Source organism: Fimicolochytrium jonesii (assembly GCF_025526975.1).
Source record: "Fimicolochytrium jonesii strain JEL569 chromosome Unknown EV422scaffold_6, whole genome shotgun sequence".
NCBI lineage: Eukaryota > Fungi > Chytridiomycota > Chytridiomycetes > Spizellomycetales > Powellomycetaceae > Fimicolochytrium > Fimicolochytrium jonesii.
This window is the reverse complement of record NW_026515673.1, coordinates 336,072-353,273: the sequence shown is the minus strand read 5'-3', so window position 1 is coordinate 353,273 and position 17,202 is coordinate 336,072. Positions and strand designations below refer to the sequence as shown.

Here is a 17,202-nt window from a genome sequence, read left to right as displayed (position 1 = left end):
ATATGTTTGGTCTCCGGAGAAGGAAGTTGTCGTTGGCAAATGCGCAAGTAGGAAGGCAGTCCCTTGGTGACGGTGCTGTCAATCCTCAGAAACGTCACCCTCCCGTCAATGTGGCCCCTACCCCACAGCCGCTTCCTTGGCTTTCTTTCCCCTCGAAGAGTCGCAACCACCGAAAGACACCGGCATCGGCGAAACCCGAACAGGCAACTGATACCACATATACACAATTCTCTACTGTAGACACTTCCCACCGGAATACACCCTGAAAGGACCAGGTCCATAGAGCTGGAACGCCGACAACGCAAACGTGACACGATTTGGCCTGTGGATACCTAAACCGATACTGGACCATGGCGGCGGAGACGGAGAGTGCTGCAACCGCTCTGGCGTTCGTAGCTTCCACAGATGGGGCGACCGGCCATAGAACCTACGCGCCTCACCTCTCCAGGCCCAAAGTCATGCTCCTGTTTGTGCACGGGTTTCTCGGCAGCGAACACTCGTTTGAAAACTTCCCGCTGGACTTGACCCAGAGCGTGAGGACGAAGCACCATGTTTGGGACATGGAGGCGAGGATTTTTCCTCGATTTGACACCGTGAGTTGTGGTAGCATGGCTGGAGGGTGGAAGCACATAGTATGACACATCGCCTAACGGAACTCTTGTTTTCGGGCGGATCGCAGAAAGGGGATCCAACGCGTGCAGTTAATCAACTATGCAACTGGCTTCTGCTGAATGCCACGCAGCCAGAGTATGTGATCCACATTCATCAAAGTCTTCGCCTGGGGCAGTTCCATTGTCTGATTCGTTTTGCCCCTGCAGGTACTCTGGCGTTGTGATCCTAGCACACTCTATGGGTGGCCTAATGGTAGTGGATGCTTTTCGAAAGATGTATGGCTTAGGAGACCCGGAACCTCCCTCAGATAAGACGCTGAAAACAGGTGAAAGAAAGGATAAAGGGGTCCCTAGCAAAGCCGCTCCGAGCTCGTGGTTTCGGGCAGCGGGTTCTTGGTGGGCAAAGAAGCACCCAAAGGATACCAACAAGGTGGATCTCAAGACGGCAACGGAGCAGGTGGAGATTGAACAAACGTCGCCTACGCGGCCAGCGACGGCAGCCGGTCCTGTTCCGAACGAGGGGATCGTCGGAGACGCGCTGGCCGAGGCACCATCACTGCCAGCGCAAACTCCAGGCATATCGAAGCGACCACCGGTGAACATTATTGGCCTCATCGCGTTTGATGCGCCGTTCTTCGGACTCCAGTCGCGCGTCTACACCACAGCTGCAGGCACAAGGGCTGCGAAAGTGATTTCCGATTATGTCCCGCCATTACCACCGATGCCTGCCATTCCAACCCCTGGTTTGCCATTCAGCAACGCCTTGCAATCTATTCCGCAGGTCGTCGGAGCTGGCGTGCAAGCAAGCACAAACGTCGTTGGAGCACTACCGCACGCCGCGTCGGAGGCTCTGCGGTATAGCACCCGTGCTGTCGGTTCCATACCCGAAGCGGCGCAAGGCGTCGTTGGCGCGCTTCCAGGAGCTGCATCGCAGGGATTTCATATGGGATTCAATGCCGTCACCGCGCTTCCTGGGGCGACTGCATCTCTAGGAAGTATGGGATATACTGCAGTCACGTCGCTTCCAGGGGCTACTGTTTCTTTAGGGAGTACTGCGTTACAGTCAGTCGCGCTGCTTCCTTCAATGTTGACTTCACGAATGAGGGGAGCATCGCCGAAGCCGGACGAAGCTGCTTCTACAAACACGACGGACGCGGCAGCGCCGACATCGGCGGATCCAATGAATGTGGTGGCGGACGTAGACAGCTTACCCGTCGTCGTACCAGAGGCAGTTCAGATGGAGGAAGTTTCTGCCGTGCCCGATAATGCGCAATCTCCGGCAACACTTGCGCCCGAAATGATGCAAGATGAAGCGGTGATATTCGCAGCCGCTGTAGCGGCCGCAAATGCTGAAGTCAACCATAGCCAGGAAACGATCGCGAGGGACTCCTCGAACGAAGCTACCGATGCTGTAGATCCGTCCACGGTAGGAAGCGAACTAGCACCGTTAATCCCATTCCCGAATGACCCAACCGATACCCCATCCGACGCAGCTGCCAGCGCAATGGGCCTGCATCCCATCCCCAAAGAGTCGAATTGGGCGCCTTGGGTCCGCTTAGGCTTGGCGGGCGCGGCAATGGCTGCCGGCGCCTACTATTCCGGCGGCCTGATCTACGCAGGACCCGTCGTCCGCCGCGTTGCCGTCGCGTATGCGCTGTCGCATGCGGAGGAAGCTCGACAGCATTTGCAGTTCTTGTACCCGTTGTGGGGAACGGGGACCAAGCAGCTGAATGATCGGTTGGGTGATGTGATGGCGGAGATGGAAGCGGGGAGGCTGCGGTTTAAGTGTTTTTATGTTATGGTATGTTTCGAGTCGAAATCCTCTGAGTTTGTTGGGAGGTGGCGCGGATGCTTACATTCTACTTCTATGCGTTACATAGCTACCGCCTGCTCCGCTCAAAATCACGGCGCCGCCAGACACGACCGCTGAGAAGGCCGACGGAAGTAAGGGCGATGATGTGCAAAATTTTGGCAAGCGTGAGCCTGAGACTACCACGGAAGGCACGGCGGGTTCGCAAACAGCAAGCCAGTTGCCGGATTCGGTGTTCACCGACGCGAAGGCACATGTGTCGAGCGCAAGTAAGGACCGCCTCAAAGCCCGTCTCGCGACAGTGGTTGGCGCATCCCCCATCCCAACCCCATCCCCGACTACGGAAAGCGAGAAACAGGCAGAAACGGCGCCGGCCACACCTTCAAATTGGGATGCACTTTCCAGTCTTACGACACCCTCAATCCTCAAACCTGCCGAACCACCCACCATCGTACATCCACAACCGCTCAGATCACCCGTCGCAGCCGCTTTTGCAGCAAAACTGGCCGCCTCGCGCCAGTCCCCTGCGGGATCTGCGGCATCATCACTCGCCGCTTCTCCATCCATATCTCCTTCCGGCACCCCGCCCGCCCCACCGCCCAGACCTCCCGCCGCCGTCGAGGACAGCCTCAACGACGACGACGTGTTTGAATCCTCCTCCACCGACCGCATCCGCCGAGCAAAGTCCGCCCCACTCCTAACCCGCCACCCAACCGACCCCACCCCCGAACCCGGCACATCCTCCTCCACCACGAACCCCTCCCAAGACCCACCCACCACCCAAACCCCGACCGGCAAAAAGTTCGCAGAATACCTCAAATCCGCCCGCCCATCCCCCGGTTCCCACCCGGCCCCGCCACCACGCACATTCATCGCCCTGCCCCCGCAGGATTTCGCACACATGTTCCTGTCGGTGCATAGCGATTGTGGGGATGAGATTGCGGCGCATATGAATATGTTTGCGAGGGAGGAGAACGCGAGCTCGTACTGGGGGTTGGTGGATGCGGTGGCGAAGGAGGTTGTGGAGGCTGTGCGGACGGTGGAGAGTTTGCCCAGGCGGGAGTAGGGGCCGTTGTTGACGTGATGTAGCTTTGTACGGCGTGGGAACCTTGCATAGTCGTACATAGTTTTTTTTTGGGCAAGGTTGTTCTAGTGCACATTCTTTCAAAGTAATACATATCTCAACTGCTTCACAAAACGATTGGCTCGCCTCGGCGATACCCGGGGCCTTATATTCAGTAGTCCGTCGCTCAAAAGCGCAGCCTGTACATCTACACACTTCCACAGCCTTATTCATATGCAAAACCACCTCCTGCTCCACGCCACGGGAGGCGACGCACTACACTTTTCACACCTTATTCATAAACAAAACCACCTTCTGCTCCACGAACCCCACCGGCGGCTGCAGGACATAACCCCCCGTCTGCGCCCCCTGACCCGCCAACGCGCCCACCACATAAAACTCAAACACATTAACCCCCTCCTCCACCGACACCAAACAATCCCACACCGTCGCTCCCGCCGTCTTGAACACTAAATCCTTCCTCCGTGGATTTGCGGGCGGTAACTGCCTAGGCCCAGCGGGGAGGAGTTGGGAGTCCTGGCGGTAGAGATGGGTCCCGGAGATGGTGTAGTTGAGTGTGGGGGAAGGGAGGAGGAGGAGACGGAGGTTGAGGGATTTGACTTTGCGGGGGCACGTGAGGGCGTGGTGGGTTTTTGAGGTGGGGATGGGGAGGATGGTGCGGATGTGGTCATCGTTGGAGACGAGGCCGAGGGAGGTTACTAGAGAGGGTTCTGTTGGAGGAACAGATAGGGTTTAGTTGATACGACTCTTTTTGGATGGGGAGGAACTGGAAGGACTTACGTGGCGGTGGCACATCAACCGGCGCCCGGAAAAGCGGCGAGCCACCCCCGATACCCGACGCGGCTACGTTCCGATCTACTAAACCTCTCGTCGGCGGCAGCGTGCCGGTATACGGTACTCCATGCGTATGTACCGCCGGCGCGGATCCAAACTGGCCGGGTACGGCAGGTTGTGACGGTGGCATGTGAGGTTGTTGCGGCGGTACCGACTTCTGGTCCTGTTGTACCTCCGCTGCTGGGTTGTCGTCGTCGTCTTCGGAGACATCTTCGATGTCTATGAACATGTCGGATGGACCCGCGGTGGGTTTTGAGACCGCTGGAACAGTATGTGGGGCGTTTGTTTCGGACTTCAGGGCCTCCACTATGGCCATCGCAGGCACAGTTGGGCCGGAGACAGCATCCTTCGAATTGTTGGTAGGCGAAGACGACCTTCCCGGACTTGGCGCTCCACTCACTTTAGGGAGTGGGATCTTTATCTTGACCGTAGACGGTCCGTGCCTATCGGGCGATACGGGCGCTGACGAAGACGCGGAATGCGGCGAGCGATCGTCTGAGACGGTATGGGGGTTCTTGAAGACTATTTTGAGGGCCGGGTTACTCTGCCCGGCTGAGGCAGGGCCGGTTGATGCTAATGGCGTTGCATCACCGTGACGGGTGCGCTTTCTGGCACCTCCTGTGCCTGCCTCATCTAGTTCATCTTCATTGGCGCTCTTGCGTTTGTGACTGACGATTTTGATTGTCGGTTTCGCGTTCTCGGCCTGGGAACAGAGCGTAGCTTGAGAGGCTGGTTCCGTCCCCGTGGTATCATTCAAGTGTCAGCTTACCTTGTGGAACAGCTCCTTCCAACCTGGTTCTCCCGAATCAGCTGCCATATCGAACGCTGTCTGCCCTCCGATGTTTGCAAAAGTCACGTCCGCATGGTACTTTTCGATCAAGAGAGTGCATATGGCCAGATTTCCAGCGTATGCAGCCCAACCCAATGGCCTCTGTGACGCGGGACGGGATTTCATTCAGCATGCCGGTCCCCTATTGCGTTTCCCAATTGGGAGAGCGGTCAACATACCGAATGATACCACGTATCCGACAACTCCACATTTGCCCCGCGCTCAATCAGCAGCTCCACCATCTCTGGGTTTCCATAATACGCTGCTGCATGTAGCGGTGCCCAAGTGAACGCCTTCCCGAAGAGATTCGTTTCGCCCAATGCATTTATGTCGTGGAGCTTCGGTAAGAAGGCGAGGAGCAGGTCCATATCATTCGCTTCAATGGCACCCAACACGCGGTCCAAGGCTTTCGTGGATTGCTGGGATGGTTGAGCGGGCTGCTCTTTCTTTACAGACTTTGCCGGGGCTGGCGCGGTCTTGTTCCCTGTTGTACTTTTGCCCTCGATCGCATCCGCCCCTTGTCGAAACCGTTGCTGATGTCGTGGAAAGCATCAGCAAGAGGGGCCAGATCGATAAAATGGCATAATGTGGGCCTACCAACAGAAACAGCGCATCCCTATATATCCTCGATTGTGGAGCGTTGTATTTTCTGGCGTTTTCGAATACGAGCTCGACATCTGCTTTTAATGCGCTTAGATTTCGATATTTGTTCCGATCTAGGCGCGCCTGTATACTGTTCAGTGCCATCGGTTTCGCTATGATGTCGTCGTAGTCCGGGTAAGCGCTCCGAGGGGGGAGCGTGAGAAAATGCTCGGCGAGTAGACGACCCCTGAAATTGGGTGTGGGAAAGCGATGGGGAAAGTCAGTTCCAGAGGTTGCCAAACAGAGGTCTCAGCCTAGGATTGCGCAAAGGCTTCGCAAGTCCCCCAGCAGAGCCGGGAGAAACCCCGATGGCGACCCGTCTGACTCTCCCCGACTATATCGAAGGCCGGCCTCTAACACGCACCCGTCGTCCTTGTAGTGGCGGATGTCGGCAAACAACCTTTTGAGAGCAGCATAGTCGCCTTCAGCCATATCTCGTGCTCGTGGGAGTATTGCAGTACATATACAGTATGTAGTGCGCCGTGGCCTGCAGGCTTCTCGGTGTTGCTGGGCGCGAGAGAGAGACAGCGAGCGCGTGTTAAGTAACGCCGTGCGGACACAGTGAGTAACGCGTTGCATTCGCCGGCTTCTCTCCCCTCGAAAGTCGCCCCTCTTCTCCTCGTTTTTGTCGGGTTCAAACTTCGCACGACCAACAGCATGATATCTGCCGCAGACTTGGACCTGCTGTACGGCATTCTGGCTCGCACAGACTCCTCTCTGGAAGCCGCTCATCAGGCTCTGCGTGCTGCCGCCCCTTCCTCGCTCCGCCGCTTCGACTATGCCTGCGCAATAGCTATTGTCCTCGGAGACCCTATTTTCTTACCCGACCCTGCACTACGCATAACCGCCATATTCGTCCTGCACGCTCTTTACGCCGCCAAAGGGCTTCCGCCACAGTCTCACCCGTTTCTATCGACGCTGCTGAGCTATGCAAAGGGCGAGGTGGATGCCCGTCAGGACTCCCACTTTCCCTCGCCACTCGCCATTTCCGTGTGTGAGAGGCACCTTTCTTTGCGGCTGCTTATGGGTGGGAAGCTGGACGTCGGGCACTTGTCGGCGAGGTCGATAATAGCCGTCACAAGCAATTCACTAAATGAGAATAGGCGGATGGCGGCCGAGCTGAACTCGCCCAACGCACGGAACCTGCTGGCGAAGTTGACGCACGTGGCCGACGCTCCACCCGCGTCCAGGCCTGCTCTCACATCAACGTCGAGCCCTACATTTTTTGCATTCGCCAAAATGGCGCGGGATGGGCAGGCTCCTACGATTCACCAGGCGCTCGGAGCTGCGAAGGAGTTCTTTCAAGGGACACGAAATGAAAACGAGCAGATGGATTTACTCGGCATCTTCAAGTCGCCTGCCATGATCCCGCCTGCATCTCCTAGCTATCAACGCCATTTCGACAACAGTGCGTCCCCGCCAAACTCGAATACAGATGACATGCCGTGGTCGGGGCAACTTCCGTCAGATTGGAGTAGCGGCATGGGGGATTTTGGCGAACAGGGCGCTTTCGGTGGGAGCGGTAGCAGAAAAGACGGCAATGGGCCACCGGGGGATCTTCTACGTTTCCTTGGAGCCGCGTTTGCATCCGGAGAGAGTGAATCTTCTTTTGGGTCAAGGCATGAGTGGAGTCCGGCGGCGTTGGGCGAACCACAGCGACTTTCGCCGCAATCGTTTCCGACTAGCATTCCGTCAGTCACGTCTATGCCGCATCATCCGACCTTTCAGACGTCGCCTCCCTTCTCGCCCATGGTGCCAGCGACGTATCCAGCTTCAATAGGGCGTGACCCTTTCCTAAGCGTGCCTTCCGGTACGCATGCAAAGGTACCTGGATCATCCGCTGACAGCAAAGCGGTCATCGCTTCCAGCACCGTATCTCCTGCCAGCAAGAGCCCAGCGACGACAGTACAAAAGGACACCCGCTCAGAGCTCAAAATACCCGTAAACCTCGTTGCGCAGGTCGCATCCGCACTATCTGCCCCACTCCCCCTCAGCCAAGAGCCCAGTCTCATGGCCGGGATCGACGCGATCATCCCGATCGTGCCCGGTACATCCTCGCCATTGCTCGAAGAGAGGATCCTCGACGCGCTGACAAAGGCAGGACTGACTCCCGCCGCCTTGCCCGATCTCGTGGAGAACAACCCAAAGATGGCCACACACCTCCTGAGTCGGCTTCTGGCTCGCGCGGCTGCTACCGGCGGTGCTGATCTCTCCTCTGAAACCACGGGCAAACTATCGACTTCCCCATCACCATCACCACCCCCACCACCATCAACCACCCCTAAACAACCCCCATCACCACCCACCTCCACCACCCCACCCCTCTCCAACCCCGCCCCCTCAATCTCCATCGCAACCCCGCACCTTCAAGTCCTCGCAACAATGCCCATGTCGCTCCATTCCCTGGAAGTCGTCAACCGCCTCGCCAACACGACCCATCTCCCGACCGATTTTCTGCGATTGTATATCGTGCATTGTATCGAGACGTGTAACCGCACGACGGACCGGTTTATTCAGAATCGCCAGGTCCGGTTGGTGAGTAGTTGCGGCGTGCATGTTCATTACCTCTCTCCTTTCGTTCAACAAGAATGGAAACGGAAAAAACAAACTGACATTGGATTTGATTGATTGATTGTTTTGATGGTATTTTTTTTTCGCAGGTCTGCGTCTTCCTCCAATCCCTCGACCGCAACAAAACGATCGCCATCCGCGATTTCTTTGTCGAGATTCAGGCGTTCTGTATCCAGTTTTCGAGGATACGTGAGGCCGCGGCGTTGTTTAGGTTGCTCAAGAAGGAGTTTCGGTAGTTGAGGGGGGGGAGGGGGGGTGGGGGGGGGCAGGCGGGTATGGGTTGATACGGGCCGACACTGCATGCGGTGGGAGTGTAAGGGTAGGGGCGTCTGATCACAGCGGGACGGGACGACTGTGACACCGCATGGGGGAGGCAACAAGATTGGGGCAGCGTCGTGTGTGCCTGGCCGTTCATGCGATCTACCTATGCCTCCACCTCAGGAGACGGATGCCCACCGAAGGAACGCATCCTCTGCCTTGCAACCCCCCGGTCAGTCCATCATGCCCCTAGTCAAGTTTTTGGGAGGTCCTTTCGGCGTATTCTTTTTTTTTTTTTTGTTTGCCTGGGGATGGATGGGACGCGCGGATGGAGGGCGGCATCATCGTATGTATGTATAGGCCTGTCACGGATGAAATCACACACCACAGTCGACTTCGGCAGCCTTCGTGGTCTTTTAGCGCTTTGGAGAAAGAACGGAAATCTTATTTTTCGGTCAAGAGATTCCAACCCAACCTTCTTGACCGTAGCATTCCGCTCTCTCCAATCTTGGCTTTGCACGGCGCGGAGCGAGGCGGGTGAAGCGCGAAGCAGCGCCGAGCAGGACGGAACAGAGGGGGGCAGGTCTGATGGAGCAGAGCAGATGAGTTGGGCAGAGCAGAGCAGAGCAGAGCGGGGCAGAGCAGATTCGGCGGCCAACCAGAATATATTGACGTAAAGAACAGACAATTTGAAAGCAAGAGAAAGAAAAAATAAGAAAGGAACAAAGGGGGAAATACCAACGTCTCATGTCGGCCGGTAACGCAGCATGATTTCCACCAGGAATGCCGGATGTGAACGAATATATTGTTCGAACGCATCAGAGCTCCATCGTCCAAAGCGCTGAATCACTTGAAACGGATACCCCTCGAAGGCATACTCGGTTGCGCCGCCCGACCTGAGCAAAGACGTTCCAATCTGCACTGCCGCGGCGGTGACCCAGATCCCGATGAACCAAACGGAGGTGGCATATGACCCGTCTGAAAGTGTCCACAGAGGTTGGTTTGCGGGATGATGATGAGCTGCGTGCCACGCGAGGAGACGAGACATGGCGGCTGCGGGGCAGAGTGGGTCGGAGCGTGGGTAGAAAACGAGATGCTGCATATGGGCGGTCCTAACTTTCGGGCGTCTGATCCGTATTGCATAGCCAGTAGATTCGCCGGACCGGGTGGGCACAGCTGAGACGTCTGATAATGATATAATGTCGGGTATCGTTTGGGCGGTGCCATCAGTTACGAGTTCGCGCCTCCTTGCCAATCCCCAGAAGCCAGTGAGAGACATTGTCCAGTGGACCGCGTGGTTGTGATTATTGTGAATATCCAGAGCGAGTGCCAACGTCTCCAGATGTCCTACAGTAAGCGGTTCCGATTGGCGGGTAGTGGGCGGGATGGATGCTTGGGAGGCGGCAACCGATAAGCGATGGCGTATTATTTCGTTTTTGTAGAAATGTTCGAACGGAAAACCCATGGAATTGTGAAGGTCCTTGAGTGCAGAAAGAATTTATGAGACAGAAGAAACAAGGATTGGCCGCCCGGTTTGTCCCTTGATGCGTAGGATCTGAAGACGGATGTACGCTTCAAAGTGAACTGCTGAAATGGGGAAGACCCCGCCGTCCGGATTGAGCCAGTGGTTAGCTCTGGTGATCTTCTCGTATGCGCGAACGGCAGCAGCATACGAGGCGTTACGAGATATCATTGCGGTCGGCGCTCGCCACTAGCGTGGAGAGCGCGGATCTGAATGCCGGTCGGCGGCTCTTGTAGGTAGGGAGGCACCAAGTAGGGGGGGTGGGGAACCTTGGCGGGGAACCGTCGTTGAAATTCCTCGATGCGCCGACGGGTTAGGATATCGCACCCGTCGAGATATTGCTGGGGCGTGTGCACCAGCCTGATGTCGAACTGGGTTCTGACGGCGCATTATCGGTTTTGGCGCAGAGGACTCAGCGCTCACATACGTTCGCGCAGTCGCGTCGCGAGGCAGGAAACAACTACGCCGGCGCTTTCTCCACAGCTCCTTTTTCTTGCCCGTTCACTCCCATTAAAACAACCAACCCCAACCCACAATCCTGAGAATATTAGACATCACTAAACAGGGTATGAGGAATCGCTTGAGCTACTTTATTTGACTTGATAATCAGTAAAGTGTGGACTTTTATTAATTAAAAGTGCTGGAAGCGAAATCCTTCAAACACACGTCCAATCAGTAGAAGTTTTGCCCATCCGTGTTCTGGAAGGTCTATCCACTGTGGCTCACTCCAATAGGTATGCTTGGTCCGTTGTGAAAGTTTCAGGTGGGGGAGCCTCAAACTGATTGGTGGAGCGTTGATTTTATTGTATGCAGCGCTTAGGGCTTCAAACTGGACCAATGCGCTTTCCCTGCACACTCTAACTAAATTCGAAATGACCAGATCGATGCAGCGAGCTTAGGGGAACCATTCCATATTCACGGATTTCAAATCGCGCAAAAACTGAGGGACTTTTCCTAGTTAGACGTTGCCGAAACGCGTTTTTTTAACGTTGGTAGGTCTATGCTTTGGCGGGTTCTGGCGCATTCAATAGAGACACGATCTAAAATTTGAATCGACAGATCTACGCGGTGGGGGCTTCCGCACCATTCTATATCCACGGATTTCAAATTGCTTGAAAACTGAGGGACTTTTTCATGTCGCCCGTCTTTGCAAAAAATCGTTTTTCATCGCCCAGGTAGACATGACCTTCTGTGGGGCCTGGTGCATTTAATACACCCGCGATCTTACATCTGACCCGACAGATCGACGCAGTGGGCTCCGAAGAACGATTCCATATTCACGGATTTCACATTGCTCGAAAACTGAGGGACTTTTCCTTGTTTGCCCGTCTTTGCAAAAAACGCTTTTTTCGTTGCGGTGGTATGTCCCTGAGACCATTTGCTATTGGACGCAAGCCGCTAATGTCTGAACCTCCTTGTAGTGTTATTTTGGTCCTCACCAACATCGAGGTTGACAGGGGGAGAGGTCGCAGCGGTCATTGCTTTACAGGTTACGGTCAGCTCGACAACCGACGACAGCGCAAGATGTAACGTCAGAGGAAACGTAGATAATATTGGGCCCTTCTGAGAGGGCTGGGAGCAGTGTATTGTAGTGAAGAAAAAAGTAAGAAGCTCTTCGCAGCGGCCGCTCGACTGACAGCTTTATATATTGGCTGCCAGTGGGGCTTGCGTGGCTTTAGTGAGGCTTGGCGCCTTATGTAATGTATCACCAAGAGCTCGGGTGGCCAGCCCGGGTCTCGGATCAAATAGAAGTAAAGAGATATAATAAGAAATACAAGTGAAGATGAGATATCCCCGACACAAGAGGCATCCAACACCGTGAGGTGTCCCGACGTGGCTTCGTACACCACGCTTGGGAGTCCTGGCGCGCAACAAGTACGCTTCCATGCTGAGGGAATTCTTCACGGTCTCACGCAGTCCCCAATTTGCATCGCAAGGAGGGGGTCAGCCCTGCGTGAAAACCAGAATGTATCGATTCACTGCGGGCGATGATGGGCTGCTTCTTGGGGAGGCTGTTATTCCTCTAGCGCAGCGGGGACGCACCGCACCGGGCCAGCTCAAAGTCAAGCTTGGACCTCACATCGACATTACAAAGTATGCCTTCCCGTGTGGCCCTCGACTGTGCATTGCTCTTCCATGTGGATGCTGCATGCACCGCGGCGGGATGGCCGCACTTGGAGCAAAGGGCCTATGCCGCAACTGCCCCAAAATCACCGAGGAGGTCATGAAGGTCATCATTAACCATTGTAACACCTCCGTACAGGAATGGAGCCGTACTGGGACCCCTGGGGAGGAGAGTGATGAGGAGTTTGCGGGATTCAACAAAAACGATGCTCAGGTTTCCTTAGATTAGTGTTTTCTTTTGTTTTTGTTGTAACAATAAACAAAGTAATGAGACAGTTTTGGAGAGCAGCCTCTTGTGCACATTATGTACTACAATACTTTGGGTGGCCGTTGCCTGTATGCAGAGGCCGTGGGGTTCAAAGAGGGGGGATGGTAGTTGAGCAGCTGCCTGGCGACGGTAGCGATGGTCGGCGACGCGACTGCGCAAACGTATGTGAGCGCTGAGGCAGAGGATCTTCTGCCGCGTGAACGAGGGCCCGGATGTGTCACCGCAGGTTTCAACGCCGCGTTTTTCTTGTTCCGCCCATATATATACCGTGCGACCAGACCTCTCCCCGCTCATTCACCCACCACTTCCGCTCTCGCTTGCAGACCATGACCGACACAGCCCCTGTACCCGGCCGACTCTACGCTATGAGGCTGTCTTCTGACGCCGTAGAAACCGTAGTCACTCCAGCACAGTCTCCATCCACCAGCGTTCCCGGCAGCCCCACGCTGTCGATCCATCCGGTCCCGAGCATTCCGCGGCCTGCGGCATGGACCGTGATGTTCCACACGGGCGGCCCCAACGCAACCGTCTTGCTGATCACATCCTTTCATAACCGTCCATACGACCATCCCGACGTTCTGAAACGCACGCATCTTTCGCAGGCCCAACTAGCAGACCTGCTCATACCCGTCAACAGAGAGAGCCACCATTCGACCCGACGCTCCATCAAAATACAAGGACTGGAGGAGCGCGGTGGTGGCTACTTGGTCATCGAACCCGTCCGCGTTGCGGTTCAAGATGTTTACCGTCAGTGGACGCAAACCCCAATCGACGTAGACAGGAAGGACATGGAATATATCTTGGACGTCCGAGCCGCTCGGGAGCGGGCCTTGTTCTTGGGGCCCCCACCGAGGCCCGAGAGTTCCCAGGCTGACGTGGCGCTCAAGCGGGAGCGACCCGAAAGCAAAGATTCCGCTTCGAGCCAGCGCGGCCCGCCAACAAAAAGAGTGGCCCCTGACTCTGCGGCCGAGCGGCAGAGGGACGGGGGATCAGAAGGAAACGGGACGGGGACGGGGACAGAGCCGGGGACAGGGACAGGGACGCAGCACTGTGGGGGAAACGACGTCCCTTGGGACGAGGACAGTGGGTGGCCGAGTGACGACGAGGAGGAAGTCGTTCCCTTGGCGGCTCTCGAGGTGGACCTTTTTGAGCAACTCCCCGAGGAAGAAGGGGAATTTGCCGACAACTGGCCGGTCGACATGATGGGAGGATTGGGAAAGATGATGGTGGCCCTGTAAACAGCCAACGCGTTGTCACACAAGCCAACCAATCCGCTCTTCTCCGCCCGCGTAGTTGCCTTCTTCTTCACCAGGCTGAAATTCCACGTCTCGTGTCAACGTCGAGCCTGTGGTTTCGTCGGCTTGGGCTTCGAGACCTGTGACGCGGATGGTGGCCGGGCCGATGGTCGCTTCTCCTCGACGCTGTTCTTCAGGCTTGTCCAACGTCTTCCTTCTCGTTCGAGTGTCGATAGGTACAGTCACCTCGCAAAACGCTGTGCCCCCCCCCCCCTCTAATTGAAATCAATATTGGTCACTGACGTGAATTTGGCGTCGCGGTAGTCGCTGATATATTTCAGGGAGGGGGCGGCGGGGGGCGGGAGCGCGGGGGGCACAGCGTTTTGCGAGGTGACTGTACATCTCTGGCGTTTCGTACAGTAGCCTTGGGCGAGCGGATGGCTCGGCGCTTGTTTCCAGTTCCCTTTACTCTGGCGTTGAATACTCTATGGATCGGAGGGGGGGAGTCGGAGACGATGTTTGGGTCGTGGGGTGCCTTGGAACGGACGGGGGAGGGAGGGGACGGGCGAGTCCGAGCGCTGGTTCTTTCCTCTGGCTGTAGTACCCTTTGTCGGGGGTTTTGTCTTTGGCTGTTGCGAGCTGGCCTGTCAATGGCTTACATAACCACCACGTCGCGTAATTCTCAGCGGACTTTTGCGTCTGCAGCTCCCATCTTCTTTGAGGTGGCAGCTGAGCGGCCTCGCTATAAGTTCAGTTCCGATCGTACGGGGGGCCGGGAGTGAAGGATTGGAGGGCCCGGGCTGTTGGGGAAGATGGGTGAAGGAGGTGAGGAGGGGTGAGAAGTACAGTATGTGGTGGGTATCCGCCCTTTGTCGGCCGGGGATCCGGCGCAAGCTGTGTGTTATTCAACCGCAAGTTTACGCTGGACTCCGTTGGATATCTGGACTGGCCGTCGACAATAGGAAGTGGATCACCAGCCGTTTGGGCTGTGATGCGCGGAAAAACAGGCGTTGTAGGGAGAGAACCGAGGGTTCAGGATGGCATGCGAGGCCGCGCTCGTATATTCGAAGACGGGTATCCTTTTTTCGAGGGAAGAATCATGACCCAAAAAAACATTGAGCGGAACCCTCCTTCACACGATTGGCTTTCGCCAAGTTTTCGATGCAAGTTCAGAGGGGGAGGGGGAGAAGAAAACCTCAGCCCTTCTTCAGCGCCTTCTTGAACACCTGCAAACAGCGGTCACGCGCAAACTTATGGTCAACTATAGGTGCCGGGTACCTGCGAGTGATGGGGCAAGACGGGACGTCAGCTTTTCCCAAACACCCAACCCCTTCGCTAAACAATCCCCCAACACCTTACCCCAACTTCATAAAAGCGTCCCTCGGCATCTCCCCATACGGATCATGCACGGCCTTCCCCCTCAACCTCCCCAACTCGGGCACCCACGTCCTGATATAGCTCCCGTCGGGGTCGCATTTCACGCTCTGCAGCCGCGGGTTGAAGATGCGGAAATACGGCTGCGGGTCGACCCCCGTGGACGCCGACCACTGCCACCCGCCGTTGTTGTTGGCGAGGTCGCCGTCGATGAGGTGCTGCATGAAGAAGCGCTCGCCGTGTTGCCAGTTGATGAGCAGGTCTTTTGTGAGGAACATCGCGGTGATCATCCGCGTGCGATTGTGCATCCAGCCGACGGTGCTTAGCTGCCGCATGCCTGTGCGGAGCGAGGGTCACGGGGGTGTGAGCTGCACATTGTAACCCGCGCTACTTCCCCGAACTCACCAGCATCCACGATCGGATACCCCGTCCTTCCCTCACACCACCGCCGAAACACCTCCTCATCATACAGCCACGGTATCGCCTCCGTCTCCAGCTTGAACGGGCGACTCATCGACACTCTTGGAAACTCCACCAGGATATGTCTGTAGAACTCCCGCCACACCAGCTCGTCCACCCACTTCGTCAGCCCCTTGTCTCCCGAATCCAACCGGCCTTTGTTGGCGTTCACGGCGGCGGCCACGCATTGCCGGATGGTGAGGACGCCGTTGGAGAGGTAGGGGGAGAGCGAGGACGTGCCGTCGGCGGTGAGGTTGTCGCGGGTGGTGTGGTATACTTTCGATTTGTGGTCGATGAAGTGTTGCAAGCGCGACTGGGCGTGGTGCTCGCCCGCGGGGAAGTTGGAGGCGGCGCGGGCGCGTTTTTCGGGGTCGTAAGGGAGGTTGGCGAGGTCTTTGGGTGGGGTGCTGTGCTGGTCTGCGTAGGTCAGGATGGATTGTTGGAGGGCGCCCTTTTGGTTCGGGGTGGGGTCGGGGAAACTTTGGAGGAGGTGCGGGTTGTCGTGCACGATGGAGTACCATTTTCGCTTGAAGGGCGAGAAGACGGTGTACACTCTGCCTTCGTTTGTCCGCACTGTGCCGGGGTCGACGATGCACTGGTCCTGGAAGGGGTGCACCTCGATGTTCATCCCTTCCAGTATTTTCCGTGTCTTTGCATCTCGTCTTTTCTCGTTCACCTCAAACTCGATGTTGAAAAACACCTTTTTGGCCCCGATGGTTTGCGCGACGGTGACTACCATGTCGCAAGCGTCGTCGGCTTTGCCTGCGACGTTTTGAATGATGAGCGGGATGTTCAGCGCGGCTAGATCGCCTTTCAGCACGTCGAGGTTGCGCATGATAAACTCTGCGCGGATGGGGGCCATGTCATGCCCGACCCATTCGGGGACGTTGACGAGGAACATGGCGACTACGGGAAGGCCGCATTGTGTTGCGGCGGATAGTGCTGGGTTGTCCTGATCACCGTACATTGAGAAGGGTGAGCTTTTTTCCGTCATGTCTTCGAACGCAGAAGAAGAGCCCATACCTTTGTCCTTAAGTCCATTTTGAACCAGACCAGAGAGACCCCTTCACCACCGGCTTCCATTTTCGCATGGTTGACGAACGCCGGCACTGTTGCGGTAGTCGCTACTTGTGTATCGGCGGCCGCTTCTTCCTTGACCTTTTTCTTCACAGGGGACACCTTCTCTTGCTTTACTAGATCATTTGCTGCCGCGCCGACCACAGCATCGACCTCGGCATCCAGCTTGCGTTTCATGGCCGGTGGGACCATAGCGAAAGACGGTATGGAGCAGGGACGTCGGGGCAATACTTATGAGCTGTTGTTTCTGTTTTTCGCAGCAGTTATCGCCGGCAGTGAAAGTGGTAGATACTGTACGACGAAAGCTTGGACATTTCATCGATTGTGCAGGCGGTGCTACGTCTGAGAGGGTTCTTATTGCTGCAGTAGCGGAAAATCCACCGGTCGAACGAAGAAAGGGTTTGTCCACCGCCGGCCGGATTGCCCATGACCTCACGCGTGGGCGTGGCTTCTCGTGGCTTGCGGGGGGGCAATAAGATCGGACGCCATCGGGAGCGCAGGAGT

At 56.3% G+C, this 17,202-nt stretch overlaps 8 protein-coding genes across 8 annotated transcripts; 5 read left to right on the top strand and 3 right to left on the bottom strand.

Annotated features, from left to right (window-relative positions):
- Positions 1–148: 148 nt before the first annotated feature.
- EV422DRAFT_618666 (uncharacterized protein) lies at positions 149–3,617 on the top strand. The gene is made up of 4 exons (XM_053074043.1): positions 149–593; positions 680–747; positions 819–2,412; positions 2,492–3,617. Exons 1-4 carry the CDS (start codon positions 351–353, stop codon positions 3,485–3,487), a joined length of 2,901 nt encoding a protein of 966 aa, XP_052927128.1. The 5' UTR covers positions 149–350; the 3' UTR covers positions 3,488–3,617.
- EV422DRAFT_522775 (uncharacterized protein) lies at positions 3,618–6,293 on the bottom strand. The gene is made up of 6 exons (XM_053069854.1): positions 6,175–6,293; positions 5,766–5,997; positions 5,348–5,701; positions 5,109–5,270; positions 4,286–5,042; positions 3,618–4,215 (listed from the first exon to the last, which is right to left on the bottom strand). The coding sequence occupies exons 1-6, from the start codon at positions 6,240–6,242 to the stop codon at positions 3,770–3,772; spliced, it is 2,019 nt and encodes a 672-aa protein (XP_052927127.1). The 5' UTR covers positions 6,243–6,293; the 3' UTR covers positions 3,618–3,769.
- Positions 6,294–6,449: 156 nt separating this feature from the next.
- EV422DRAFT_522773 (uncharacterized protein) lies at positions 6,450–8,627 on the top strand. Its single transcript, XM_053069853.1, has 2 exons — positions 6,450–8,345; positions 8,471–8,627. The coding sequence occupies exons 1-2, from the start codon at positions 6,468–6,470 to the stop codon at positions 8,615–8,617; spliced, it is 2,025 nt and encodes a 674-aa protein (XP_052927126.1). The 5' UTR covers positions 6,450–6,467; the 3' UTR covers positions 8,618–8,627.
- A 662-nt stretch (positions 8,628–9,289) lies between these two features.
- EV422DRAFT_385308 (uncharacterized protein) lies at positions 9,290–10,283 on the bottom strand. Its single transcript, XM_053066809.1, has one exon. The coding sequence runs from the start codon at positions 10,102–10,104 to the stop codon at positions 9,385–9,387; it is 720 nt and encodes a 239-aa protein (XP_052927125.1). The 5' UTR covers positions 10,105–10,283; the 3' UTR covers positions 9,290–9,384.
- A 1,681-nt stretch (positions 10,284–11,964) lies between these two features.
- Positions 11,965–12,688, top strand: EV422DRAFT_385310 (uncharacterized protein). The gene has a single exon (XM_053066810.1). The coding sequence runs from the start codon at positions 12,047–12,049 to the stop codon at positions 12,512–12,514; it is 468 nt and encodes a 155-aa protein (XP_052927124.1). The 5' UTR covers positions 11,965–12,046; the 3' UTR covers positions 12,515–12,688.
- A 139-nt stretch (positions 12,689–12,827) lies between these two features.
- On the top strand, positions 12,828–14,122 carry EV422DRAFT_522758 (uncharacterized protein). Its single transcript, XM_053069852.1, has one exon. It carries the CDS (start codon positions 12,880–12,882, stop codon positions 13,789–13,791), a length of 912 nt encoding a protein of 303 aa, XP_052927123.1. The 5' UTR covers positions 12,828–12,879; the 3' UTR covers positions 13,792–14,122.
- A 61-nt stretch (positions 14,123–14,183) lies between these two features.
- On the top strand, positions 14,184–14,777 carry EV422DRAFT_385016 (uncharacterized protein). The gene has a single exon (XM_053066808.1). It carries the CDS (start codon positions 14,226–14,228, stop codon positions 14,568–14,570), a length of 345 nt encoding a protein of 114 aa, XP_052927122.1. The 5' UTR covers positions 14,184–14,225; the 3' UTR covers positions 14,571–14,777.
- A 207-nt stretch (positions 14,778–14,984) lies between these two features.
- On the bottom strand, positions 14,985–16,704 carry EV422DRAFT_494192 (deoxyribodipyrimidine photolyase; the record flags this gene model as incomplete). The annotated part of the gene is made up of 4 exons (XM_053067723.1): positions 14,985–15,066; positions 15,148–15,499; positions 15,568–16,573; positions 16,645–16,704. 4 exons carry the CDS (start codon positions 16,702–16,704, stop codon positions 14,985–14,987), a joined length of 1,500 nt encoding a protein of 499 aa, XP_052927121.1.
- Positions 16,705–17,202: the final 498 nt, after the last annotated feature.